This window comes from Dermacentor andersoni, chromosome 9 (genome assembly GCF_023375885.2).
Source record: "Dermacentor andersoni chromosome 9, qqDerAnde1_hic_scaffold, whole genome shotgun sequence".
NCBI classification, from domain to species: Eukaryota; Metazoa; Arthropoda; class Arachnida; order Ixodida; family Ixodidae; genus Dermacentor; species Dermacentor andersoni.
The window spans coordinates 124,454,211-124,482,124 of record NC_092822.1 but is presented as its reverse complement, the minus strand read 5'-3'; the positions used below and the strand labels follow the sequence as shown (position 1 = coordinate 124,482,124).

At 48.0% G+C, this 27,914-nt stretch overlaps 2 protein-coding genes across 3 annotated transcripts in view; both read right to left on the bottom strand.

Moving 5' to 3' along the window:
* The window catches only part of LOC126529740 (mitochondrial tRNA-specific 2-thiouridylase 1), a 136,874-nt gene that overhangs the window by 87,320 nt on the left and 21,640 nt on the right, over positions 1 to 27,914 (bottom strand). For both annotated transcript variants that reach the window (XM_050177242.2, XM_055069946.2), the window contains exon 4: positions 20,704 to 20,876. In XM_050177242.2, the coding sequence (XP_050033199.1) occupies positions 20,704 to 20,876 (173 nt within the window). The remainder of the gene's footprint in view (positions 1 to 20,703; positions 20,877 to 27,914) is intronic.
* LOC140213132 (tigger transposable element-derived protein 6-like) lies at positions 13,168 to 14,483 on the bottom strand. The gene has a single exon (XM_072284292.1). The coding sequence runs from the start codon at positions 14,444 to 14,446 to the stop codon at positions 13,226 to 13,228; it is 1,221 nt and encodes a 406-aa protein (XP_072140393.1). The 5' UTR covers positions 14,447 to 14,483; the 3' UTR covers positions 13,168 to 13,225.

Sequence of the window (27,914 nt, the reverse complement as noted above, 5' to 3'; positions counted from 1 at the left end):
CTGATCTCCAGGGGCCAGGTGGCTAGGGAAGCATATGGGTCCCGTGAAGAGGGAACCACTTCCATCGACGCGTCTAAGAAGATGTCGAGCTCCGCTCAATGAAGTTGTTTCTCTCTCTCTCTCTCAACACCGACGCCAGTCAACAAGACCGCAAAATTTGCTCTGATGCATCTCACCGTGTCGTTTCCTTCCACCCAGGAGACGAAGTGTTACTGTGGACCCCAGTTCGCGCTCCTGGTTGTGCGAGAAATTTCAGTCTCGTTTTATCGGGCCCTACATTGTTCGGGAACAGACCTCGCCAGTTAACTATCGTGTCACTCCAGTTGTTCCGCCTTTGGACGGCCGCTGCCATGCCACAGAGATTGTGCATGTTTCGCGTTTAAAGCCTTTGATACGGCGTTAAATTTCCAGCCGTAACCAGCGTAACCAGCGTAACCAGCGTAACCAGCGTAACCAGCGTAACCAGCGTAACCAGCGTAACCAGCGTAACCAGCGTAACCAGCGTAACCAGCGTAACCAGCGTAACCAGCGTAACCAGCGTAACCAGCGACCAGGTTGGCCACTTCCACGCGCGGGGGAAATTGTGTGAGCATTATTTTACCCTTCATCTTCTTCATCTGTATATATTCATCATCATGGGTAGCGTCATCGTCTTCGGCGCGCGAGCTGCGAAATAAACCGTTGAGGCTTAACAGCTGTCTCGCAGCATCTATAATTTGAAATATAAAATGCAGTCAACACCCACGGTAACGAAATCTTCAAGGCAACAAAATTCTCACCACAAAGACTGCTTCGTTGTGATTGCTCCAGAATACAAAACGCTGTTTGCGAAAAGCCCTTGTCTACAAGACAAACCCAGTGGCACAGCATGTTCAGTTCGCCATTTCATATGCCAAGTACCACTCAGTGAAAAGATCAAGATTAAGACGATTGATAAGTATACAGACAGGGAGGTCTTTCATGTTCTTGAAAACTGAGTGGTGATCTGCTGCTACCAAAAACAAATGGCTGCAGTTTGCACGAGCCATCAAATGTGCAGCAATCAAAACTGAGCTCCTGCAGCCTCATTTTTCCTCCGTGGCATGTACAGCGTAGCCCGGTTATAACGAAGATGGTGGGAATCAGAAATTACTTTGCTATAACTACTTTTTCACTATACAGTGGAACCCCGTTCATACGTTTTTCCCCGGACCGAGGAAAAAAACGTAACAGCCGGGAATACGCAACAGTGAGGAAAGCTCCGAAAATGAATGAAAAAAGTACAGCTTCAACTATAGACTATTTAGTTCCACAAAAAAGTCTAGAATGGTGGCTTGCTGTTTCTTTTGCTCGCTAGAAATCACCACACGTTTCGCTAGCCTGGAAGGCCGCATTGCTGTCAGCGTCGCCGTGAGGTGCGACGTACCTGCGAAGGAGGTCCAGAGCCGCGACGGCTTCTCCAAAGCTAGGATTTGGCAACTCCCCAGCATCATGCGGCTCGTGCTCCTCCTCGTCACCGCGCCACGGCAATGGCAATGGACGAAGGAATATCCGCGGGAAATGTTGCCCTCTTTGGCGTTATCATGCTGACGTGCTAGCGATTGTTTAGTATTGCTGCGGAGCGCGCGTGTCCGAGCAGCCCGGTTGCGCGCAGCGTGACGTGATTTCGCGAGAAATGTAAACAAGAGAGGAGAGCTGGCCCGATAGGCGGAGCACCGCCAACTTCCGGCTTCCCTTTAGCTATAGCTTCACAAAGAGTGACGTCAGGGCCTCTCCCGAGTTTCCTTCCTCCGTGAGTCGACCCGTCCAACAAACCATGCGGTGACCGTAATCACAGTGATGATAGTGATGGAACTGGCGTGCGGCTTTTTGCAGCCAGTTCCATAGCCAAGCCCGGCCAAGCCCGGTCAAAACTCGTGAAAAGCCAAAATGGCGGTTGGAGCACATTGCCTACTTTAGCCCAGGCGGGTTCGGGTTGCTACGCATCATGCGGGAATGTTTTCACAGCTACTACGCAACAGCAGGGTTCCTTATACATTGGATCCTATGGAAGCTATGCCGGGACCGGATGAAAACGATGTAGCAGCCGGGAAAACACAGCAGTGACGAACGTAACAGCGGGCTTCTACTGTATCTGGACTCTAAAAAAATGTAGGCATCAAACAGACCATGTAGAAAATTTTATTTACATCCCCTGAAAAAGTCACAGGTCTGCATGGCACATGCAGCACAGTCACAGCGTATGCTGGAGGAGCTCCAAAATGGCTCCTAGGAGCTCCATTTGGAGCACCACGCACTACAGGGTCTTCGTGGTCTCTTTGCATCGTTTTTACGAGAACGATTAGAATGATCCGCTTGGCGTCGATGGCGAGCTGCGGCTTGTGCTGCAGCTTGTCCTGCTCTCTCTGCACCACGGTATGCTGAGCCCAATGTAGCCTGGTTGCAGCCGCGCACATAGTTCTACAAATCGCTTCAGCAGCGGTTTGTACCTTGCGAGGAGGCACCATAATGTGTGCCGAAGAGTAAACACAGGTATCCAGACTATGTGGCACACATGTCACATACCTTGACTCGTGGCACGGTAAGTTGCTGTTGTTGGTGATGATAACGACGGTTTGTTGGCATCCCCTTCGAAGCAGGATGGTGACAAATAGTCACATAGCATGCTTGAGTTTACCAGGTCTAGCTAAATGCAGCATGCAACTGCTATATGCAACTGCTACATGTCGGGACACATGAAGGAATATAACAGAACTGCAATGCAAAGTTTGTACGTATCGACGCTAAGCGGCGCACTTGTCAAATGGCCCAATGCGACGGTAATGATGATGACGATTTAATGACATACCCTTTGAAACAGGACGGTGAAAAACGGTCATTAGCCTGCTTGAACTATTCAGGTATTCCATACATACTTTCCATTATATTAAGATTTACACATGATCATCTTTTTCTTCCTGAAGTCTTCTTTAACTGCCTGTACCGCTACCTGTGCGTCTGCTACATGGCATTCTAACGAGTGTAATCATATGCAACTGCAACGCAAAAGGTGCGTGTATTGGTGCTAGGCGGCACGCATATCCGATTGCATGTCTGCTCGAGTGAAGGACGAGTTTATAGGACATCTTCCTACTGCGTGCTAGCAAGCTCTGGCGTGGCTCAGTGGTGGAGTACCTGATTCCCCTGCTGTGGGCAACAGCGGCCTCAACACTGTCCAACTGAGTGCAAATGCCCAGTTTGGAACTCGGGTACGTGCGTAATGTGTCGACACCTACAACAGCTGCTCCTGAGGTCACTGACTGAGATGCACCGATGTCATCCCCTTCGGGGTCCAAGGCACTGTAATCGGCGATCGTTTCCATTTCAGAAACACTAGTGGCGAGTTTGTCGGTGGTCAGCTCCTCAGTTGCGACAAGGTCTTCATCCACTAGGACAAAGTCCATATAATCCAAGCCACGTAGGACAAGGTTTGCATTACCCGCGCGCTCCCAAAGCTGCCCTAAACTCATCAGCGCTGTAGCACTGATGTCAGCTGCTGCTGTTTCGTCTCCAGCAGCGCTGTTGCCCCATGAGAAACCCGCTTTCTGGAAACAGTGAAGTATGGTCTGTGACCTCATGTCCCTCGAGGCTCCGCTTGCAAAAAATATTGCCCTCACCAGCAGCACCTTCAAGTCAGCTGAGTTATCAGCTGTTCGGATGTCGATGAGCAGGTGCTCGATGACATGGTGGTGAAAGTGGATTTTAAAGCTGGTGATCACTCCCTGGTCCATTGGCTGTAGCTTGGAGGTTGTGTTGGAAGGAAAAGGACTCTGACAACGCTTCGATGTGCATTGACATAGTATGTGCTGCAACTGCCGAGCAACAGCAGCACTTTGCACTTCTTCGCACTCATCTCCTTGTCGAAGTCAGTAAGCCACTCATAGAAGATGTCTCCCGTCATCTATGCCTTGGTGTTGTGTGTATACGCTACTGGCACTGACAGCACCTTGGCAAAGCCCCGCGGTTTCTTAGCCTTGCCATTGACCGATAGGGGCCGCTTGTCTGAGCCATCCATGTTCGACCGTGATGCGATTCTTGCTGTTTTTTCCGATCACGCATTTATCCATCTTCACCGCAGGAGCTCTTGCAGGCAGTAACTGAAAAAATAGCGCTGTTTCGTCTGCATTATACAGTACAGTAAAACCTCGTTAAACTGTACCCGCTTAAACAGTAGTTTATTTTTAAAAGTAGTAAAGTCAAATCCCTGACATAATGTGTTTTGTATCCGCATAAACCGTACCAGCTTATTGTGTATGTATCAGTTAACACGTAGTGTTTCCACTTTTCATCGTGCAAACATGGCAGTGCATCGCCTCTATCGGGTGGCCCGGCAGAACAACAAGCCTCAGGGATCAGCACACCGGCCTCCAAGCGCCCTGTGCGTTTGCGCGTGAAGCCACATCGACATCATTTCGGCGCCGGGCTAAAAAGCATCGTAGCGTCATGCAATGAAGGACTCGCGTAATGCCAAAGCTCGGATAACAAAGATGCTGGGTGCTCAGCATAGAAGAAAAATTAGGCATCGTTCGTGCTATCGAACTTGATACGAAGAAGTCGGCACTGGCACGTGACAGGGATCTACTGTTGACTACGGTGTTGTGGAATTTGGAATGCGAAGAAGTCGGTGCTGGCATGCGACAGGGATCTACTGTTGATTACGGCGTTATGGCATTTGGAATGCGAAGAAGTGGCTCGGCAGTGCTGCTGCGACCATGAAGAGACGTCGGCAACGAGGTTCGACTTTTCGCCATCGTTGCCTCTGTTGTTGCCAAAATGTCGACTAACGACAGTGATGAGGACAACATGGAAAGCGACAGCACGGGGGATTCAGGCCCGACAGTGGCAGAAGCTGTGCGTTACGTCAGCCTCATGAATGCAGTCATCGGGACGAGAACAGCACCCCGGAATGAAAAAGGCGCCCCGCGACTTCTGCAGCGCTACCGCCCACGTGCGTGGAGAACACGCAACGCCAATGAGGAATCTGCCATGTGAGTGTTTGCCGAGAAAAGGGAGCTGGCTAGAAGGCTGGCTCGCAGCCCTCAGTAAATTTGGGGCCGCTATCGTCGCTGAAAGACTGCCGCAACATCAAACGAAAATAACACTTATGTCCCGCGAAGTGAATAAATACTGTATGATTTTTCCCTTTTCATCACACTCGCTTGAGTTCTGTTTTTGACAGGTAAGTGGGCCATCTCGTGCTTCGGTTAAGCAGTACTATAGTTTAGTACATACCTACTTTTTCCGAACTACGGCCAGCTACGGCTTAACGAGGTTTCACTGTAATCCCTCGTTATAATGAAATCGCTTTACTCGAAATTTCTTCCGGTTCAGACCCAAACGCATGCATTTTAAGCCACGTTACTCAAAGCACGGGAAGAGCTTGGCCCTTGCTTAGAGCGAAGCGGCGAGCGGAGGCCTTTTGTACATGCAGTGTCAAATTAATACAGCCAACGAATTAGTCTCATGCAGGCACAGAACAGGCCTCAAAAGTACCAAACCCACAACCGATGACCACCTAGTAACAGGTACCAAGCGAGCCGAGTGCTCCCAGCTGTTTACTGCGGAGCAAACCGAAGCTGTCAAAGTCTATGGTGCAGCGCGCCCGAACCGTTAATCCTGGAGGCAATCGCATTGCTGGTGTCCCTTGTGAGAGAATCCACACAAAAATAAAGTTTTCCGGACGCTTTGCGATGCCAGAAAACCGCAAGCAGGCTTGCACCGTAGCGTTCCATGGGGTGCGCTCGATGAGCAAAGTTTTAATGCTCTAAAGAGCAGTTCTGGCACTGAAACATGACGAAAAACACAAAAGAAGTGTCCCTCCGATTATAAGTGCCATTTTCAATGCGAGGAGCTACGCTAACAAATTGGGAAGTGCGACTTTGGAGAAGCCGGTCAAGAAATTTCCTTGTTGCTCACCATAATCGGCCTGCATCGCAATAAAACACCGCCCCTAGCTTCATTGCACTTTTGATGGTGCAAATCAACTGATAACTTACCGAAAACACGAAAAAGCTGAGCATCGCCAGCAGCGAGTCAAGCTGTCAACGTGGCAGGTCAACGCAAGCTGGTGTTTCCCCGGCGATTTTCTTGAGCCGGTCATGCTCAATTTGCGCCATCCAACTTTAGACAAACAGTCTAAATGCATGGTAGGGTCACTGAATTTTGTTCCTAGACATTTGTCAATGGCGCGGATGCGATGGTCCGCGAACATGGCACACAGTGTCATCGACAATGGCGCGCTAAGAAACTCTCGTGTTGTAAACTTCCCGGTTGCACACCTCGAGAAAAAATTGCCCAGTGATCATGCAAAGCCCCTACGACAAAACCGTTCAGTTTTATCGATTGCACTCCATACCCATAATGAGCGGCTAATCGTTTTTTGAGCACTACAAATACAACCTCAAACTCAAGCCATGGCATTTCCAGAGCTTTCCAGCGCGATACTCTCGTAGTCTTCCGTGACCACCGCACCCCCCCTATAAAAGCCGCCCCCCACTGCCTTCCCCTCCTCATTCGCTCTCCAGTCTGCAAACTCTCCAGTGTGCAAGCTCTTCAGTCTGCAAGCCATTTGGACACCAGTTTCTCCTCTCACTCGCCTTCATGCCAACACCTCCCCTGCTCGCTTCCAGTTTCGATGTCGCTGCTCCTCCAAAGGTGCTCTCTTCCTGCCTGCCCTCCCGAGCACAATCTTTCAACGGCTGACCTTCCGAAGTTCCTGCTTTCTTGATCTCCACAACTGCGATCGCCTTTCTTCCGCTACATGTGAAGCTGATGCCAAGCCGGCCATTGCAACCGTCACTATCATCAGCGTGCACTGATGAGGAAAGTGAGATGACCCGATGACATTTTGAAGCTTCTGCCTTCCGTGTCGCCCACCACGTTCAGTCGCTTTGGCGCCGACAGTGCATGCGTTTGGATCCGTGCTGCAGGCCATGTGGTTTTGTGTTATTCGAAGTGCTTCGTTAGGCATGCCTCGTGTGTGCTTCTGTGGTCTAGTGATAAATGGCTTCGTCAGTCTCCGGGCAAAAGTGTCAGACTTTGGAGCAGAAAGTTCTGCTGATAAAGGAAGTGGAAAAAGGCGACCCACAGAAAAGTGACATCGCAAAAGAATTCGGCATACCGCCGTCTACTTTATCAACTGTATTGAAAAACAAGGAGGCTGTGCTGGATGGCTTTGAAAAGAGCTTCTCGGCAAAGAGAAAGAGGAATCGCAATTCAAAATACCCCGAAGTAGAAGGTGCATTTTTACAGTGGTTTGCATCCGAACAAAATCGGCCAAAACGGTCTCCACTTCGTGGTGATGGCCTTTCTTTGGTCCGCTAAATGCCATCCTCATTGTGGCGCACGCAAAAAGCTGCTGTCGTCGTCCCCTCCAACGATGGACGTTTTTCTCGTCGACGCTGAAGTCCCGCCCGGATTGAAGGTTCGACGATGCCTCTGCGGCTATCACAACTTTTCGCTTGAAAGCGGCACTGTAGTGGCATCTCCTGCTTGGTGCCACCGCGATAACACCACGCCGCACACCGATATGGCCTACACGACACAGGCCAAAATGGCGACCTCGCTTGTGTACGGTTGGCTACTGGCACGGCTAGTAGCGGCTGCGATACTGACTTTTCTAGATGGTGCTACTGTATATGATTATTTGAAAAAAAAAAAAACTATCGGCCTAGATTCGAATAAATACGGTAAATTAACAAGAATGGTCTCACGGGTGCACAAGCAATCACGAAAACATCTCACTTGATGACCATGGAAACTCACTTGAAAACACTGGAGTGAGAAAGAGCGATAGCAAGAGTGAGCAAATTTACTTTTATGCTAAACGCAAGCTAAGCCATGAGAACACAGTGCACATGAAGCAATCGGCCCTCAGTGAACCTAGAAGCATAGACTCTGTCCCTATCACAGACTGCTTTCAAGCTAGGGGCCGCGCAGCCATGCTCATGCAGCAGCAGCCGGAGTAAAACGTCTCTCCTGTTTGCACCAGTCCCGCACGCAAGTTTCGGGAGTTTCGAACGCCCGTGATGCAGCCTGATTTCTGTCCATCTCTGCGCACATGATCACATCCTTTTAAATGCGGCATCATGATCAACTAACTCGGCATGTCTTCGCAGCTGGCACTTCCGTGCTGATAGAGAACAAGCAGAAAACAGGAAGACAGACGGCACACTAACCTAAGCACACGTTCTACAGCACATGGCGGACGCTACAGCAGCTAGGCTTGAAGCACGTACGAAGCAGCCATTTTGAAATGCCGATGGCGATATGCTAGAGCAGCTTTAAGGTCGTACTCGATTCTAACCTGCACACAATTTTCGGACCCGTTTTATTGGAAAGAGAGTGCGCGTTAGATTCAAGTAAATACGGAGCAGATTCATGTGGTTGTGCTCATGCACTGCCAGCCACACCTTTTTTTGCTTGTTTTGTTCTTGCGTAGGCGCCACGATAGTTGCTCTTGATCACCAGTGTGCGATCCCTCACTGTGATCATGGATCCGGCAATTACGATGATCAGCATACTGTGCAGCGCGATTGCCCCGATAAAAGAACTGAGAGGACGAACTGTGTGGGAAAGCACGTGCAGAGATAAGGAGGGGCCAGGACAGGAGGAATGTCGTTACCTGTAGTTTATTCAAGGAACTTACCGTACTTGCATGATTCTAACGCCCACTTTTGTTTAAAAGTGCACTCAAATTTGCATGCATGTTACAATCATAACTAATTCTATTCAAAATCAAATAGGAAACAGATTCTTACTAAAAAAAAAAAAAACTCAATGCAAGGTAGCTAACCACACTGCCATCGAACTGGTCGTTTGAAGAAAGCGACGCTCGGAGACATCGCAAGGTGGGCTTATGGTGCATGGAATGCCCTCCCACAGACGACAGTTGCACGAGCCCCCAGAAGTGTGGCATATCTAATGCATTTTGACTGTCTATATGATATGACTTTATATCTATATTATAAAGTACGAGTTAAAATACACTCATTTATTTACAGGTATCCATCTTGATCACTTCCTCCTCTTCTTCCTCTCCTCCTGTTTTTGTCTCTTCTGTCTTCTTCTTCTTTGCCGGAACATCACATCCTCATGGACTTCGGTTTTCATCCCTCCTGGGATGATAGGGTATGACATTTCCCACTGTTGCTATTTCAGTTTTTCCTTCCGGTCCCAAATAGTGTAGCAATTTCAAAATTCCTTGTTGCTTGATGGTCTTTATCACTGTGTAGGGCCCAGAAAATCTGTACTTCGGTCCATCTAAACTCCTCCGGACTAAAACTGTATCTCCAGGCTCTATTACAGGCATCTTCGAGCTATGTCGCAGATCGAAGTGTCTCTTCATGGTTGATCTGTAGCGTGCAAGCTCCTCTTCTGTCTTGTGCCTTTCCTGCAGATCTACTTTCCCAACGATTCAAAGGTCGTAGTCTGCCGGTAGCCAAGTTGCTTCGCCTGATGCAGCAAAGTTAGGCGTGCATCCTAATCCCATGGTATGAGAATGATTGTGGTGCCTGACTGCTGCTTCCAAGGCACACTTCCATCCTCCACGGAAATCATGGTAAATTGCGATGAATGTTTTCAAATCCCGAATGAGCCTCTCAGCTAGGCCGTTTCCTTCTGGATGGTAGGGTGTGGCAAATCTCCGGGCAATTCATCTATCACGGGCCCATTCTTGAAGCTTCTTACTGCGGAAAGCTGGCCCGTTGTCGGAGACCACTACCTTGGTGTTCTTGAACATATTCCGCTCCAGTAATGTCAAAACAGAATTGGCGTCTTCCTTTCCTGGCTTTGCAGCTGCCATGCGTGTGCATTCATCTATTGCGACAAGGAATGCTTGGGTCTTACTGACTCCCTCTCCTTGCTTTTTTTATTTCGGCAAAATCTAGATGAATTACTTCAAATGGTACTTGGGAATGATTAGCGATGACCATTTGATTCCCTCTTGGATGATACTTGGCCTTGTTAATTTGGCACTGGTGACAGGTTTGCACGTAGTTCCTGGTATCTTCCTTCATATTTTTCCAGATGAATCGACTTTTTATCTTCCAATAAGTTTTCCAGAATCCATCATGCCCTCCTGACTCTGGGCTGTCATGGTGCAGCTTCAAAACCTTTTTCACCAAAGTTCCTGGCACGCAAAATTTGCCATTATTGCAAGTCAGGTGTTCGGTGCCTTCCCACAAGCTGTAAACGTGTTCATGATCAGATGTTCTCACTTCTGTGTTGTGAAGCCTGGAAAGAGCATCTGCGTCAGGAAGCTCATCACCAGGTTGATGGCTTACATCGAAAGTGAACTGTTGTATTTCACTGATCCAACGCGCAACCCTGCCCTTAGGCTGGGTTAATCCCAAGAGGTAGGTTAACGCTCGGTTGTCAGTGAAAAGCCGGAAATGATGACCCTCTATGTAGCTTGTGAAATACCGGAGTGCAATCACAACAGCCAGAGCCTCTTTTTCTGTGGTTGTATAATGTTCTTGAGCTTTTGAGAACGTAGAAGAATAATAGCCAATCACCTTGAGTTGGCGTCCTTGCTGTTCCTTTGTGTCTCGTTGATATAGAACGGCCCCTGTACCATATTGTGAAGCATCCGTGCACAGCTCGAAAGGCTTGTTGAAGTCAGGTAGCACAAGCACAGGATCCGACGATATAGCTTCAACAAGGTACTCGTACGCTTTCTCGCACTCTTCACTCCAGATAAATGGCACATCCTTTTGCGTCAGCTTGGTGAGGCATTGTGTCTTTGCAGCGTAATCCTTAATGAACGCACGAAAATGACCTGCAAGTCCGAGGAAAACACGGAGTGAGTGTAGGTCATATGGCTTGACGAGCTTCTTCATCCTTTGTATAGACTCCTCTTTTGGTGTTTTAGTTTTGCCGTCAAAAACTCTTCCTAGAAAGACAACATTCGTCTGGAAAAATTCACTCTTGTTCTTGTTAATCTTTAACTTTGACTTGCTGAGGGCTTTTAACACGCACGAAAGGTGTTTTTCATGTTCTTCTCTTGTACGTGAGTATATGATGATGTCGTCAATGTATACGTTACAAAACTTTCCCAGGAACTCATCAAGAATGCCATTCATCATTTTCTGAAACCAAGCTCCACAATTCTTCCAACCGAATGGTAAGCGGTTGTACTCGTACACATCGAAAGGTGTTACAAAAGCAGTGTACTGCTTGTAATCTTCTTGTAGTGGCACCTGCCAGTATCCTTTACAGAGGTCGATCCGAGAGAAAAAATTTGATCCACCAGTTTCATTGATGATCTCGTCGATTCGGGGCATGGGAAAAGGAAACAAATCAGTTTGGCCGTTTATCTGCCAAATCTGAGTTTATCTGCCAAATGATCCATCGTCTTTCGGTACTATGGTGATTGGTGATGCGAAAGTGGATGTTGATGGCCTTATAATACCGGCATTTAGCATTTGCTGCAGTTCGGCCTTTAGCCAGGTCTTTTTCTCGTGGGAGAGACTGTACGGCTTTTTACGCACTACTGTGACGTCACGAAGCTTAAACGGTACCTCAAAAACATCTGCTGCTGGCGGGTACGTCTCAACACAAATAAGTTCGGGAAAATTTGTCAGTATCTCATCAGCATTTCTAACTCTCCGATGTGAATTTTCAATTCCACACAAATTAGGCTTAAATAATCCATCAATAGTTACTTCGTCTCTCCAAGAAATATTCATCTTCAATCACTTCATATCAGGTCTAGATAAAATAAACAGGAAGTCAACACCCTGCATGACAAGGGCATCAACTTTCAGGTGATGTCCACCAAATTCAACTTCTACTTCTGCCCAGTGTTGCAACCTTCTAGTTTTTCCATCATAGCTTTGAACACTAACTATTCTTCCTTCATACACCTTGCTCGGTTGAACAATTTCCTGATTTACCAGGCTTACGGATGCTCCAGTATCAACCAGGGAGTCCCGACTTTTTCCATTTACCATCATTTTAACAAATAAGAGATTTGACTTCAAAGGTATACACTTTCCATCGTTTCACATTGGTCGGACTCGGTATTAAAATATTCTACTGTTTCGCCATGTGCGTCAATGCTCAGTGGTAGAGTACTATGCCTTTTGATGGGACCGTCAATCAGAAAATCACTGGACACATACTTAAGGCAAGCAAGTAAGTCCTCCCTGGAGGTTGGACGGTGTACACAAACCTCTCTTTGCGATTCGTTAGTCATGCCTTGAATTAACAGGGGAAGGATTGCAGAGTCCGGTAGATTAGGGTTGGCAATGTAGAGTAAACGCCTCTTCTCGAAAAAATAATCCATGGCTGTCCCTTCTCTGTGTCTGAAAGCTATTGCGTCGTCCCATCTGTTAACCGGATTTCGCTCAAAAGCAGAAAGAAAACTATCTTTCCACTTGTGCCATGAATCACGGCATTTACTTGCGATTTGCATGTCCCACCATTTTCTGGCATTGCCAGATAAAAAACGGCGCATGTTACACACTTTGTCGTCCAATGACGTCCAGTGGTTTTGCGCACATGCGTATTCATAAAATCTGAGCCACAAGTTGGCGGCATTGGACACCCCATCGAAACTATCGGGCTTGAACGCTTCTTGATGTGGTTTCTGTGCTCTTAGTGAGTCGCTAACTGCTTCGAAAATCAGTCGCTGTTGCTCAAATTGCGTGGTCTGCTGCTGAAACAGCGCTTGCAACAAGGCGTTATTCGTGTGCTCAGTCTCGTTCTTGGAATCTATCCTTGAATGTCCCGGAAATATAACCTCAAATTCAGACATAGAAGCATCGATTCTTACCACACCTTTCTCAACGAGGGCCGCTTCGTTCAGTTGACTCTTCTCAGTGATGATGCGAAGCAGTTCCGATGAAGTCGCTGATTCCTGAAGAAGCACTGGATCTTCGCCATCAAGCTGGTAGGTCTTCACGGTCGTCTGCCCATCTGTTCTTCTTGCCAACGTCACTTCAAGCCACATGGTCGGCTGCGCCAAATATAAAGTACGAGTTAAAATACACTCATTTATTTAAAGGTATCCATCTTGATCACTTCCTTCTCTTCTTCCTCTCCTCCTGTTCTTGCCTCTTCTGTCTTCTTCTTCTTCGCCGGAACATCACATACAGTTGAGCCCGCTTATAATGAACCCGAGCGTCACGCGGAATTCGTTCGTTCTATCCAGAAGTTCGTGTTATGTGGGCCACACACAAAAATTGACATCAATCAAAACAAAAATTTATTGAGAAAAAAAATCGGTGATCGTTGTCTGCCTCGTCAGAGCACACCTAATGACGGCTGTTTCAAGCTTGTTCAAAGCTGCGATGTGTTCGTCACCCAAGGCCTTAAAATACACAAGATTTCTAAGTGCCTCAATATGGCTCACTGCTGTGGTCGCGCTTACGGGTGCTGGCTCCGACGGATCGTTGTCATCGTCCGATGCTTCGGCGTCGCTTGATGCCCGCACTTCCCGGACGGCGGTCTCGTCGCAAAACGACTCCGCAACTTCGGCAGCGTCGTCCACATCAACAAAATCTTGCCAATCAAGATCGCAGCCGGCCAGGTTAGCGTCAACAACGCGTCGCCACAAGTCGTCGTCAGGCTGGCTTTGTTCAGTGTCTTCAATGCCTGCTTCAGGTGCGTCAGCGAAGCCGGCCTTGCGAAAACAATTCCGGATGCATTCGGGTGTCACTTCCATCCACGCCGCTTTGATCATTTCTATCGCCGAGTACAGCGAGACCTGCAGAGGCACATTGGCAGCGGGGCGATCAACTGCAATCAGCATCCGCTGCACAACACGGCGCCTGTAGGCCGCTTTAAACGACCGTATTACACCCATGTCCAGCGGTTGCGCTTTTAAAGTTACATTTGGCGGCAGAAAAAGCAACTCAACTGCCGTTAAGACAGCTTGGACATGGTGGGCAGCACAGTTGTTGAGAATCAGAAGAACTTTGCGCCCTTTCTTCGCCATGCTGCTGTCAAAGTCAATAAGCCATTCCGCGAACAACTCGCGTGTCATCCACGACTTCGAGTTATGCCTGTAACGCACTGGTACATATGTGCGGAAGCAACGTGGCCTCTTTGATTTACCGATGACAAATGGCAAGCATCGATCGCTTCCATCCATGTTGGTGCACAAAAGCACAGTTATGCGAACTTTGCTGTGCTTGCCGCCAGCACATTTGTCCCCCTTCATAGCGTGCGTTTTGCCAGGCAGCATTTGATAGAATAGCGCCGTTTCATCGGCGTTATACACATCCCTTTCAGCATAACTTGATACACGGGCCAAGTTTTTAGACATCCACGTGTTGATGTCTTCGTCGCTTACCGATGCCGATTCGCCGTTGATGGTCTTGAAAATAATTCCGTGGCGGAGCTTGAAGCGATGGAGCCAGCCATTGCCAGGAGAAAAATCTGGGAAGTCCAGGAGGAACGCTAAGTCCTTTGCTTTGGACAGCATCAGCGGCCCGCTGATGGGAACATTGCGTGCTCGAGTATCAAGGAACCACTTTAGAAGTGCGTCTTCAACGTCTGCACATGTGGCTTTCCGTGGGCGCTTCCTCGTCGCGGAGTCCGTGGCGGCACTCTTGTAGATTTTGTCCTTCTCTTTTAGTATCGTGGATATTGTCGATTTCGACAAACCATACTTTTTCACCAGTTCATGGTTTTTCACGCCTTGGGAAAGGTCTTTCAAGATCAACAGTTTCGTGGCCAAGTCCAAAGCTTTTCGCTTCACTGTCGAAGTAGACGCCAGCGAATCTGCCATCTCGGATAGGCACGGGAGCACACCAGTAGGAAACAACGCCGACAACGCTAGCACAACCACAAGTAAGAAAAAGACAGTCCCCCAGTCGTGTGAGGTGTGAGGCGCGGCGTTAAGGGGGGGGGGGGGAAGGGAGAAGAGGGGGTACGAAAGCACATGATCACGTGCTACGTTGTCAATTGGTGGAAAACTTCGCCGCTGCCCTGACGTCGACGATGGTGAGTGGGGTCCCATGGCGAATGAGCTGGCACTTTCGACTTGTGTGTTCACGTTGCTGATGCGTCCTGGGCCGGCATTTTTTTTTCTCTCTCTCTCGTTATCGCGGCAATCCCCTCGTCGCATCGCCGCTCCTCCGTGCCTCCGGCAAGACGCCGCGGGAAAGCCAATTTTCGGAGCGTGCACAGCACAGGGTCGGCGGATCTCGCCACGTGGAAAGTGGTCCGCGACACCAAGGCGTTTGCTGTAGCCGATCAGCTAGGCTCGCGGGCATTCGTTGTAGCTGAGACCGAGCGCCATAGCCTAAACGTATATTTTGACGGTCACGCCGGACTTGTTCGTGATAAGCGAGCGTTCGTGAGGCCGTTATAAGTGGGCTTGACTGTATATAATATGACTTTCTGTGGTCAGTAGACACCTAAAAGGAGGTGCCGTCAAGACTCCGATAGCCACTAGCCTCTAAGATACCGCTGTGTGTGTGTCTGTGTGGCTTTGCATGTTCCATAATATTTCAATACAGTACGCGTCGATTCAGGTTTCGTTACTTGATGTACGCGGTTAGCCCCAAGTAAGTTTTTTGGATATTTGGGCAGTATCGGTGGCACGGTAGAATCATGCAAATACGGCAGGCGTGAAAGGTACTAAATGCCACCGTGAGTGCGCACCCACTCACTACGGGTCACACATGAGCAGACCATGGAGGAAAAGGATGCGCAGGCGGTGCGCGATGGTGTAGCTGGCGATAGATAGCGTCGCTCACTTGCCCAGCATAGAACGCTTGGCTCAGTACGAAAGGTGCAGATCTCCTCTGTAAGCGTTCAAGCACCCCTCGTTGACACTTAGCTCTAAGCAGAGCAGCTTATCGGTATGCTTCGAGTAAACCAGTTTAAAATGCATGCGTTTGGGTTGGGACTAGGAGAAATTTCTAATACAGTCGCTGACTGATTTTTTGGGCTCCAAAAATTCGGACATGCTCAATTATTCGGTCTGCTTCGCGGCACCGCCATTCTCCCCATAGACCATAATGTATAACAACTGCTGAAAGTTCGGACACCTTGCAGCCTCTCGTCTGATTTTTCGCACACTCCTTGAGCCAACTCGATCGAGAGCACCATGCACCGACTCTGACCGGTGCATGGTTCGACTTGCTGAACGTCATTTTTGTTTTGAACGGAGCCTCCTTGCTGCCCCACGAAGTGGCGCTACTGCAAATCCCTGCTCATCATCATCGTTTCTGCCTGGTGGAGCAGTTCCGGTCTCAGCTTAGTAAGCCATGTCAAAACAATCCAGCAGCTGATTTGTTTCTTCGTGCACGACGCTGCGAGTAGGCCATGTTTTTTGTTTGTGCGACTGGTGTCGGCGTGACGGCGTGGTGATGTTTGCCTTGTGTGCTGTGTCGAGGTTGCGGTGATGCAACGCGGCATACGGAAACATTGCGTCGAGTGTCTAATGGCGCTGAAAGTGCCCGAGCAGACTGCGCTGGGGAATGCCAGCAAGCGGGTGCCGGGAGGCCTAGGATTTGTCGCCTTCCGATGTGCTCCCTACTGACACCGAAAATGTTCTGCCAAGATCTGCGCAGTGGTTTCATTGGGATTCCGGACACCATCTCATTTGACAGTTTCACAGGTGCTGATACTGCTGTACCGACATGCGCAGAACTTGATGACGGCGAGATCATTCGTCAGGTTTCTGCTGCGCCACAGGACGATGACTCCAAGTCGGAAGATGACGCATTATGTGCTACGCTGCCATCGCATGCGAAGCGTGTACAAGCAGTGACTGTGCTTTCAGCCACCTATAGTGACCGTATGACCCTCTCGGAGATTCAGGCTTATCTGATTGCACGTAAACGGAAGTGTGCAAAGGTGCATTCATGATTTCTTCAAGCCTACTGCCGAGCCCTAATAAGTGCATGGAAATAAAGGATCTCTTTTTTTTTCTTTTCTTAATCTGCTTTTTCGGACACCTGTTTATTCGGACATTTCCGCAGTCCCCGTGAGGTCCGAATAAATGGTCGGTGACTGTAATGCAATACAGTCGCCGACCGATTTTCCGGACTCCAAAAATTCGGACATGCCCGATTATTCGGTCAGCTTCGCGGCACCGCCGTTCTCCCCATAGACCATAATGTATAACAACTGCCGAAAGTTCGGACACCTTGCAGCCTCTCGTCTGATTTTTCGGACACTCCTTGAGCCAACTCGATCGAGGGCATCATGCACCGACTCTGACCGGCGCATAGTTCGACTTGCTGAACGCCATTTTTGTTTTGAACGGAGCCTCCTTGCTGCCCCACGAAGCGGCGCTACTGGAAATCCCCGCTCATCATCATCGTTTCTGCTTGGTTCGATAGAGTGGCCGTACAGCAGTTCCGGTTTCAGCTTAGTAAGCCATGTCAAGACAATCCAGCAGCTGATTTGTTTCTTTTGAGCACGACGCTGCGAGCAGGCCGCGTTTTTGGTTTGTGCGACTGGTGCCGGCACGATAGTGTTTGTTTTGTGTGCTGTGTCGAGGTTTCGGTGTTCCAACGCGGCGTACGGAAACATCGCGTCAAGTGTCTAATGGCGCCGACAGTGCGGGTGCCGGGAGGCCTAAGATTTGTCGCCTTCCGATGTGCTCCCTACTGACGCGGAAAATATTCTGCCGAGACCTGCGCAGTGGTTGCATTGTGATTCCGGACACCGTCTCATTTGACAGTTTCACAAGTGCTGACACTGCTGTACTGACATGCTCAGAACTCGACGACGGCGAGATCGTTCGTCAGGTTTCTGCTGCTCCGCCGGACGATGACTCCGAGTCGGAAGATGACGCACCATGTGCTACGCTGCCGTCGCTTGCGGAGCGTGCACAAGCAGTGACTGTGCTTTCAGCCGCCTATAGTGACCGTACGACCCTCTCCGAGATTCAGGCTTATCTGATTGCGCGTAAACGGGACAGCGTGCAACGGCGCACTCACGATTTCTTCAAGCCTACTGCCGAGCCCGAATAAGTGCGTGGAAATAAAGGATTTCATTTTTTTTTCTTAATCTGCTTTTTCGGACACCTGTTTATTCGGACATTTCCGCAGTCCCCGTGAGGTCCGAATAAACGGTCGGCGATTGTAATTTGAATAAAGCAGCATCGTTTTAACAAGGGTTTATGTTGTATGTGGATCCGTTGGAACCGGTGTGGACTGTACTGGTGTGTCCATCATAGGTCATATTGCTTGCCGAGACTGCCACCATGCCTCCGTGCATTACCGATGCTTTCCATATAGGCATTGCTACACAATAGTCAGAATCATTGGTAAACTGGTTTCTCCACTTTCCGAAAAGGCACAAGATCCTTTGTGGCACAGCGTAGCGTCAGCCCCGCAAGTCAAGGCGGTGCAGCATGTACATGACAGAAAAGTCGCAGTTTTGCCCGAAAGGTGAAGCATCGATTGTGATAGCAAATTAGTGGACAGCTATACAAAGTAAGGATAGCAGTTTCATTGGCCGTATAAACTTGTAAACATAGGCATGCTAACTAAATTAACAAACATGATGACACGCACACACAAGCAAGCATGAACACAACTCACTCAATTACTGTGGAAACTCGCTGTCAAAGCGCTGAAGTGAGCAAGCACAGCAGCAGCAGCGACTGAATTGGCCTTCGTGCTGCATTTCACATCAATGCAAACTAAGCCACGGAAACACAGCATGCAGCAGACTTTGTTTCCGTTGCAGATAGCTTTCAAGGTACAGTGGCCCAGGCGGGTGTGCACGGCCACCTGCACTGCTCAGGGCAGAACACGCCCCTGGAGGCTCGCAACAGGGGATCCACGCGCTTCTCCCCACTTCCCTCCCTTGCCCGAGATTCAACCACAATCACCGACTCACCCTCACACATACAGCATACGGTGCATGGTAACAATTTTATCGCTCTTGACTTTATACGGAACCGCACGGCGACACCGATGGCAGAAATGCACCTGGAGTGTCCATGTTGCAATGCGCATAGAAGTTGGCTGTTTTGTGCGTTTGCCACTTCTGCAGAAGCTGAAGACGACGAAGTGAGCTGGATATCCACAACGACGAAGACGCGTTGTTTCTAGCGCAGGTGTCGGACTGGATCTCTGTGATATCTTTAAATTAAATTTAATAGTTCTTGCCATATATATAGTAAATGTGACTATATATTTGCTGTCGCAATAAAAGTGATGGTGGTAAGCACTCACCGGTAGGCAAATGATAAGCCACAACGGCTTAAGCAGTCAGCCAATACATTAGGCTCTATGGACACTGGGGAAGGGATTTGTTGCTAGTATGCTTAAATCGGGTGCATATTAGCAGGGTTCTATTGCACAGTTAACCCTCCCAACAATAAAATCAACGAGTAAAGCAAAAAAATTTGCATTTGCGGTAATTTCGGTGTTCGAAAATGAGACTGCAAATACAGGAAATGAGACTGCTGCAAAACAAAACTTTACTGTGAAAATTCTGTTCAAATACTTTGGTGAGCCTTGGCACAGGCTCACGCCGAATGTCCCCACTGCTAACATCGCAAAGTTCACCCCGTGCGTCAATGATAACTTTTGCGGATGCGATCACTCTTGCGAGATTGCACACAACTGACCATGAGACACGGATTTCTAAATACAGATTTGCCCTATGCGGCCGTAATCTTGATTGATCATTTTTGCGGATGTGTCCCCCGCTCCCTCCAGGTGTCCCCCGCTCTGTCCAACAATGGACATTTTTCTCATCCATGCCAAAGTGCCGCCCGGCTTGAACATTTCACAATGCCTCTGCGGCTAGCACAACTTTTCGTTTGAAAGCGGCACCATAGTGGCATCGCCTGTTTGGTGCGCACGTCGATACGACACAGGTCAAAATACGACGTTGCTGGTGTACTTCAGTTGGCTAATGCCGCGGCTAATAGCGGCTGCGATACTGACTTTTCTAGATGGCACTAGCTATGCACCACATTTATCATTCTTAATTACAAACTAGCACATTTTTTGAAATCCTCAAATCTAAGCAGACCCTGGAGTTTGGTATACAATTATTTGAAAAGCTATCGGCCTAGATTCAAATAAATAGGGTAGGTGGAGAGAAAATGCATTTGAACATTTTTTTTTACTCTTAGCATTAGATGGGTTCCAGCAAATTTTGTTGATGCGAGATTGCAGCGTAGTGACATTTTGCTGTCAAGAGATATGGATTGCATTGAATATTATGGGCATTCATCAGGGAGACAAAGATATTTCCTAGCCTCAGGGTTTCATTATTGCAGGCTCCTGACGGTATATCCATTAATATTTAGTTTTTTTATATATATTATTAATTCCGAAATATATTCCTTAAAACGAATTTTTCTTCCTGTTTATTATGATATGGTGCATTCCTCACTTGCCTTTAATTTTAGACAGTGTATTATGGTCATGCTTATTTGTACTCAAAATTAAGACAGGTCTTGGATATACATGTTCTGCTCATTTATGTGTTAAGTATTTGTTCCTTTTTGTTTTGCTTGTTCTAGAAATAATCTTGCTGCTGCTGTATTTCCTGCTCATGCCATTTGTACTGACACGTCCTAGTCAAGCCTGTGCAGTGGCGTTTTGACTATAGCCCTCAAGCTCCTGGATTTTGCAATAAAGCTTGAATTATATTGAGTTGAATCAAATTTCCCCATGTGTCGCTCATGTTCAAAAAAAAAAATTTTTTTGGCACCCCTTTAAAAGTGCCCTGGTGGTATAGCAGGGCAGTACTGACCTCCTTTTTGGTCGCAATTCTGTGCAGCCCTATGCTTGTTGCGACCTGCTTGACTGTAGCTTTCTCGAGGTCACCCAAGGGGAAGAGGCTTCGCTGCAGTGCCTCCTGCTTCACCTGAGCCAAGAAGAAGCTTTGGTCCTTGTCACCATCTACGCCTCGCATCAGCTGCACACCTGTAGTGCGAACATTGGTAAGCACAGTGCACATAGTAAAGCGAACACAGACGACCTGCGTCAATTCAATTTCCACAATGTATATGCAGATCTTGTTCAATGCACATGATTGCCAATAAAAAGCATGCCTCGAAATTTTTCTTTGAAGCATGTGTTAATTATTGTTATTTTCAATACTGCCAGTCCCTTTCCAAGACCATATCAGGTGGGCGTACAAACTGTACATGCACATATAATAATACATCAGCATCACACAGCAAAACAGAAACAGGAATCCAATGCAGTGACAGTCATCACAAAGCATTATCAAGAAACAACACTGCACAGTGGTCTGTCTGTGCTCATGTTTTGAATGCTTTGATATAACAAACACAAATATAATGAGAGAGAGAGAGAGAGAGAAGGGAAGACAGAAAGGCAGGGAGGTTAACTAGACTGAGTCCAGTTTGCTACCCTACACGTGGGGAGGGGAATGGGGAGTGAAAGAGGGAGAGAGAGAACTTAGGTATAGGATGTCTACAGTCTGGCACTCAAGTCTGTTTCCCTCAGGTAGCGAAAAAGCGCTCGAACTGCTTTCTGGGCCAATGAACTATGAGGCCAGGCCCCCAAGATCTTCGCTTCCGTAAATGGCCTGTCATCCAGTCTATTTAAGGCACACTGGAGAGTCTCGCGTTGATTATCGAAGCGAGAACAGTGGCACAGAAGGTGACTGATGGTCTCTTCACACTTGCACTTCGCGCACATTGGTGAATCCGCCATTCCAATACGATAGCTGTAGGAGTTGGTGAATGCTACTCCTACCCACAGCCGACACAGCAGTGTTGCGTCACGTCGTGGAAGGTTCGCTGGTAATGTAAGTTTCAGTGATGGGTCGAGGCTGTGTAAACGACACTTAGAGTTCTGAGGTGTATGCCAGCAACCTAACGTGATTGTACGAGCGAGACTGCGAAGCTCTCTTGCAGCGTCGACTCTGGATAAAGGTATAAGGAGTGTCGGTGAGCCAGCCTGGGCACGTCGGGCAGCGTCATCGGCGAGGTGATTACCAACGATGCCACAATGTCCCGGCAGCCACTGAAATATGATATTATGTCCTCTTTCAGAAGCGCAATGGCAGGTTTCGTGGATTTGTGACACCAGCTGTTCATAATTGTCACGTCGTAAACTTCTCAAGCTCTGGAGGGCTGCTTTCGAGTCACAAAATATTGCCCATTTGTTGGGCGGTTCTTTTTCAATGTATTCGACAGCAGCGCGAAGAGCGGCCAGTTCAGAGCCTGTAGATGTCGTTACGTGTGATGTCTTAAACTTGATGACGACCGATTGAGATGGTAGAACAACGGCGCCCGTAGAATTTTCCGAGACGGAACCATCCGTGTAAACATGAATGCGGTTAGAGTATGAACAATGCAGAAGTTCCAATGTGATCTGCTTGAGAGCCGCGGTGGTCAGGCTAGCTTTCTTCACTATTCCTGGAACAGCAAGGTACACAGGAGGCTTCTTCAAGCACCACATAGGGGATGGCGTTCTTGTTGCGGGTGAGTGCCTCAAAGACAAAGAGTGCCGGTTAGCCGCAATTGATCTGGAGAACGCTGCCCTGGGTCTTTTCTCAGGCAATCGAGCGAGATGGTGGTCAGGGACTCTGGATATATGGCGAACATGCACCCGGAGCACGTCGATATCTATATAGGTCCTTATTGGGTGGTCTCTCGCGGTGGCAATTGTTGCCACGGTTGAAGCATTTCGAGGTAGCCCCAGACATGTTCGAAGGGCTTGGCCTTGAATGCTCTGTAGGACATGGATGTTAGTTTTGTTAGCATTGGACAGCACTGGTGTGCTGTATCGCAAGTATCCTAGGAAGAGCGTCCTGTATAGTTGAAGCATAGATGCCACGGATGTGCCCCACGTTTTACCGGCGAGAAACCTTAGTATATGGGAGATAGAAGTAAGCCTCTTCTTCAAATATGTGATGTGGGGGCTCCATGAAAGGTCTCTGTCTATAATAACGCCTAGGAATCGGTGAGTTTTTGCGTAGGAAATTGGTTGTTGGTCAATAGAAATGGGGTACCAGGTCATGGGCTTGTGGGTAAAGGCGACTAAGGCGCACTTCTCGGTCGAAATGCTGAGGCCTTGCGCACGCAGGTACGATGAAGTTAGGGTCACGGCTTTTTGGAGCCATGCACGCACCTGGAGACGTGTAACTGCCGAGGCCCATATGCATATGTCGTCAGCATATATGGAAAGGTTTACTGTATGTGGTAGAACGTCGGCAAGGCCAAGGATTGCAAGGTTGAACAAAGTGGGGCTAAGAACCCCACCCTGAGGGACGCCACGGTAAGTGTAATGGTCAGCAGTTCGGCCATCTGCACTGTGCACAAAGAAGGATCTTTTGAATAGATAGCTCCGAATCCACCGAAACATGCGTCCACCTATTCCATTATTTTCCAGGGCATCAAGGATGGCTTCATGCGTTACATTATCATAGGCGCTTTTCACGTCGAGGAATAGTGCAACCGATATACGCTTGTGGTGTTTTTCCTGTTGTACAGATGATACTAGGTCGATGACGTTGTCAATAGAGGAACGGCCTCTTCTAAAACCAGCCATGGCATCGGGGTATACGTTGTGGCGCTCAAGATACCATTCTAGGCGGGTGAGAATCATTCTTTCCATGACCTTCCCAACACAGCTGGACAGCGCAATGGGTCGGTAGGACGCCAGGTCAAGTGGCGACTTTCCAGGCTTCAGGAGTGGTATCAAGCGGCTGGACTTCCACCGCTCAGGAACGACGCCATCATTCCATGACTGGTTATAACATTCCAGCAGTCTGCTTCGGCCATCTTCACCTAGGTGGCATAAAGCAGCGTAGGTGATGCCATCTGGTCCTGGCGACGATGAGCGCCTGCATGAGGCCAGAGCAGCGTCCAATTCCTCAAGTGAAAAGGACACATTCAATTCTGGGAAGCGTGTCGCAGGAACTTCACCCAGAATTTCACTATTGATGGTGACCACACTGCCCACAATCTTCACACAGAAATCTTCGGCTATATCGACCTGTGAGCGGCCTTGATGGAGGGCTAGGGCTGAGAATGGGTGTCGTTGCTGTGGAGACGAGCCAAGGCCGCGCACCGTCCTCCATATGATAGATAGAGGCTTGCGGGGGTCAAGTGATTCGCAGAACGTCTTCCACCGTTGTTCCTCCAACCTGTCCATACGACGTTGGATTTTCTTCTGTATACGTCGAGCGACTCGAAGGTCATGAATTGACTTCGTGCGCCTGTATCGCCTCTCGGCTCTTCTGCGAATCGTTCGAAGTCGCTCAAGTTCCATGTCAAAATCCGTACGTTTTTTCGCAGATGTAAATGTGTACTTAGACGATTCCAGTACACTTGTAATAAGGTTTTCAATGGTGCCGGTAAAACCTTCTTTGCATGCCTCTTCCACCTTTGTCTTATACGTTGACCACCTTATATATGCTTGTCGGGAAGTACAAGAGGAGAAGCATTACAGCCCATGCCCTCTACAAGAGATCTGCATTAAAATACTTTTGGATATAACCAACTATTCCACTCCCATAGTTTGGTCCACGCATACTCCACTTTTAACGAACACAGCTATAACAACTATTGGTTAAAGTGAAGCAATCTTTTGGGTGAATTTGGTCTAGATGGCACAAGTACCCACCTTGATGTAGCAAAGCGTGTGTGCAGCAGCGGATTGCATGCAACTATTTTTTACTGCCTGCGGAATTTGGGAAACTTTTACAGCGAAGCTGTTAACTTCTCACTGGTCGGCATTTTTCGTGTCAGTCCATGAGCCGTAATTATCATCATCAGCAATGTCTCATCCCCCTCGTAATGCAGAGGCTACAAGCACTCAGCTAAGTTAAGCAAACAGTGCATACATTCATTAGAATCATGCATACAACGTACAGAGCAGTGTAGGTTTCAATAAAAAACAAGCTCGAAGCAAGCTTCTATCATCATCAGCAATGGCTTGTACCCCCACAAGCAAGCAAAAAAACTTCAAGGACACTTATGCTTCGCCTTTAAGAGCAGAATGCATAGCATTCAAAGATCCCTGACTGCTTCTCACGCTTCCCGGCTACTGCAGCTTATGTAAGTGTAACGTCTACCACGAAACACTGGTGGCGAACGCTATGCACGAAGGCAAACTTTCTGGTAGAAATGCGGCCTCTTGTAGGGGCTGACCATGGAGGTAGTGGCCCCCCTCCCACAGCCGTGCCAAGAAAGTTGCATCATTTTCAGGTTTCTGTTATTTTTTTGCACGTTTAATATTCAAGTCAGGGAGGATTTAACATAAAAGGCATGTATTGTCAGTGTCTTGTTTCATGACATTTGTGAGCTGTCATTCCCAAATTCTGAGGAATCCTTTTGTCAAGAATGTAGGAATGTATGTGCAACTTTAGTGATAGAATGATGTGGCCACATAACCAGCATATACCGCATGTCATATAAAGTAAGGTGTAGAATATACGTATACCTAAATATTGTTACGGGGATGCTGGGAGTACAGAAAGACAGTATATACAATATATACACAAGCAGAGTCAGTGTACTTAAAAATGGCTGACCAGCAACAACATGCAGCAGCCAGCGTCTCACGATCCTCTTCCTTCCTCTTATTTTACCCTTCCGTAACAATATATACGGCAATTTATGCTCACGGACAGCTCTGCCGACGCAGGATTTTCTGTGACACGGGGTGCTTAATGCCATTGTGTTAAAATGCAATGGCTCATACTCCCATAAGGCAGAGGCTACAAGCGCTCAGCAAAGTGAAGCAAACAGTGCATACATTCATTGAAATCCCCCATACAACACACAGAATGGCATACGCTTCAATTAGGAACAAGCATCCAAACCATAAATTAAGCACTGCATAGGCAAGCAGTTGTAGCGGTGGTTTTGCAACAGCTTTGCTCGACATCCACTTTCGCAATGCCGGGATGGTGAGTCAATTTTCTGTTTAAGGAACGAATACACTAGCCGCAGGCTTACCACAAGAGCGTGCTGCACAATTCCTCGTCAGCAGAGAGTTTTCATGTTGATTACACAAGTGGCCCACCACTGCGGCTCAGTGCCAAGGGTGCTGCTAAGCCTCACCACCTTCGAGGCGAAGTTGTTGCATATACGGTGCTTCAAAAGCAACCACCATGGCGAGCGCAAAATGACTGTTTTGAGAACACTTTATTCCTCATTGCATCAAATGGTGCAAGAAAGAAGATATGCTGTTATTCGCAGCATGCAAACTGCAAGGCGCATGACACAGCCAAGCCGTCTTGCATGCTGTGCAGTGATGGCCAGACGTGGGCTCCAAGTTGAACTTTCCTCATACCGCAGCTCTCATGCTTGCTACAAATCTGACAGCGGTCATCGCTTGTAGCAAAAGATAAGGTTAAGACATAAGTTAATACTTCAGAAGAACCTCGTTGATATGTTCCTGTTATGTATGTTTTCCCAACACCAGCGTTCGAATCCAGAACACAAAAGATGACCGAATAGAGTTACACTCATCTTTTACCGATTCATACGTTCCTGGAAAACGAGATTTTTCGGCACCAACATTCAGTATGTCGCCAAACTGCGATCGTATGATACATTTTCCAGTCACTAGATCCCATGCGAACAAGAAAAGGTGCGAAGTGTGCGCAATCGAGAACAGCATATAACAGGCCATCTCACGTGAAAACGACGCCGCACACACTTTCTTATTCCGGTATGTACCAGCAAATCTTAGCCTGGGTCGTTGCACGTCGAATTCACAGCTATCGGTGCCAAACCTATTGCAATAAACATCACAGCACGTGATGCGTAGTGCCATTGGTAGCGCACTGCACACCTTTAGTAGGCAATAATCCAAACACGCTGCCGTTCCCTGCTGCATGCGGCGCGATGTGGGCATCACATTTCGATGACATCTTTCGTTTCGGTTTCCCATAGCCCTTTTAAAACACCATGCAATAGGAGAACAAAATGCTTCTTGGGCCAAAGGAGCATCACCAGCTCGACGTGCATCGGTGTCTCGTGCTGCAACAGCAGCACGATCCACACAACACTTCACGTTATGTAGATGTCAATATTAGTTGAGTCAGTCAAATTTTTTTAGTTACTTCGGATGATACGTTTCCCTGGTTAGTACATTTCTTTCTCACAGTTTTTTCCAACACGTGTGAACGAGGTTCTACTGTACAGACCACTGTTGTGTATGAAAATGCAAACTGTAGCAGATATTTGTGACATCAGCTGCTACAACCGAGCAGCCAGCCTAACAGCACTGGCCGCTGAACTACCAGTTGTGCCAGCTATTAATCTTGCTATTGTGTCACATTTCGTGGGTGTATATGAGTTCTAGTAAGGGGAAACTGCTGCTCTGTGTATGTTTGTACGATTACCGTGTGAATTCCTTTATCTATAGTTATTTTAATTTCGATGTTCTTATTTTGCGAAAACCTACGTGTTAACACAGCGGTAAAGTCGAAGCAACTTATAACAGTATTCAAGTGCCACGAAAATTCTCTTGTTATAACCAGGCTGCTTAAAAAAAAATCAAAATGGGGGGATGGCAGAGCTGTTGTGAAAAAACTATAATGGTGGGGAGGCCAGTGCCCCTCCCCACCACCTTTCTCCATCCTGCTGCTGATTATGCTCACTCGTCTAAATGTTTAACTCTGCTTTTTGTGTGCTCCGATCGCCCGCGGCTGTCGGCTTTCAAGAATGGCACTGCTATAACAACTGGAAAGAGGGGTCACAGGCGGCAAGCAATATGCGAGCTCCCCCAAGGCATCACTTTGGTGGCCCCAAAAGGGGCCTTTTAAATATGCGAGAAGGTTGCCGTGGTATGCTGCCACCTTCAGGAATCCAGAAGAAACGTTAGGGCAAAATCACCACAAGCATCTCGCCACCCACATACTTCGCACGGGCTTGCATGAGAAAACCCCATGTCCATCGACATCGCATGCTTTACACGAAGCTTGCCGACATCCTTCTACAAGGCATCCAGGTGTTACATGTAGTGCAGCAG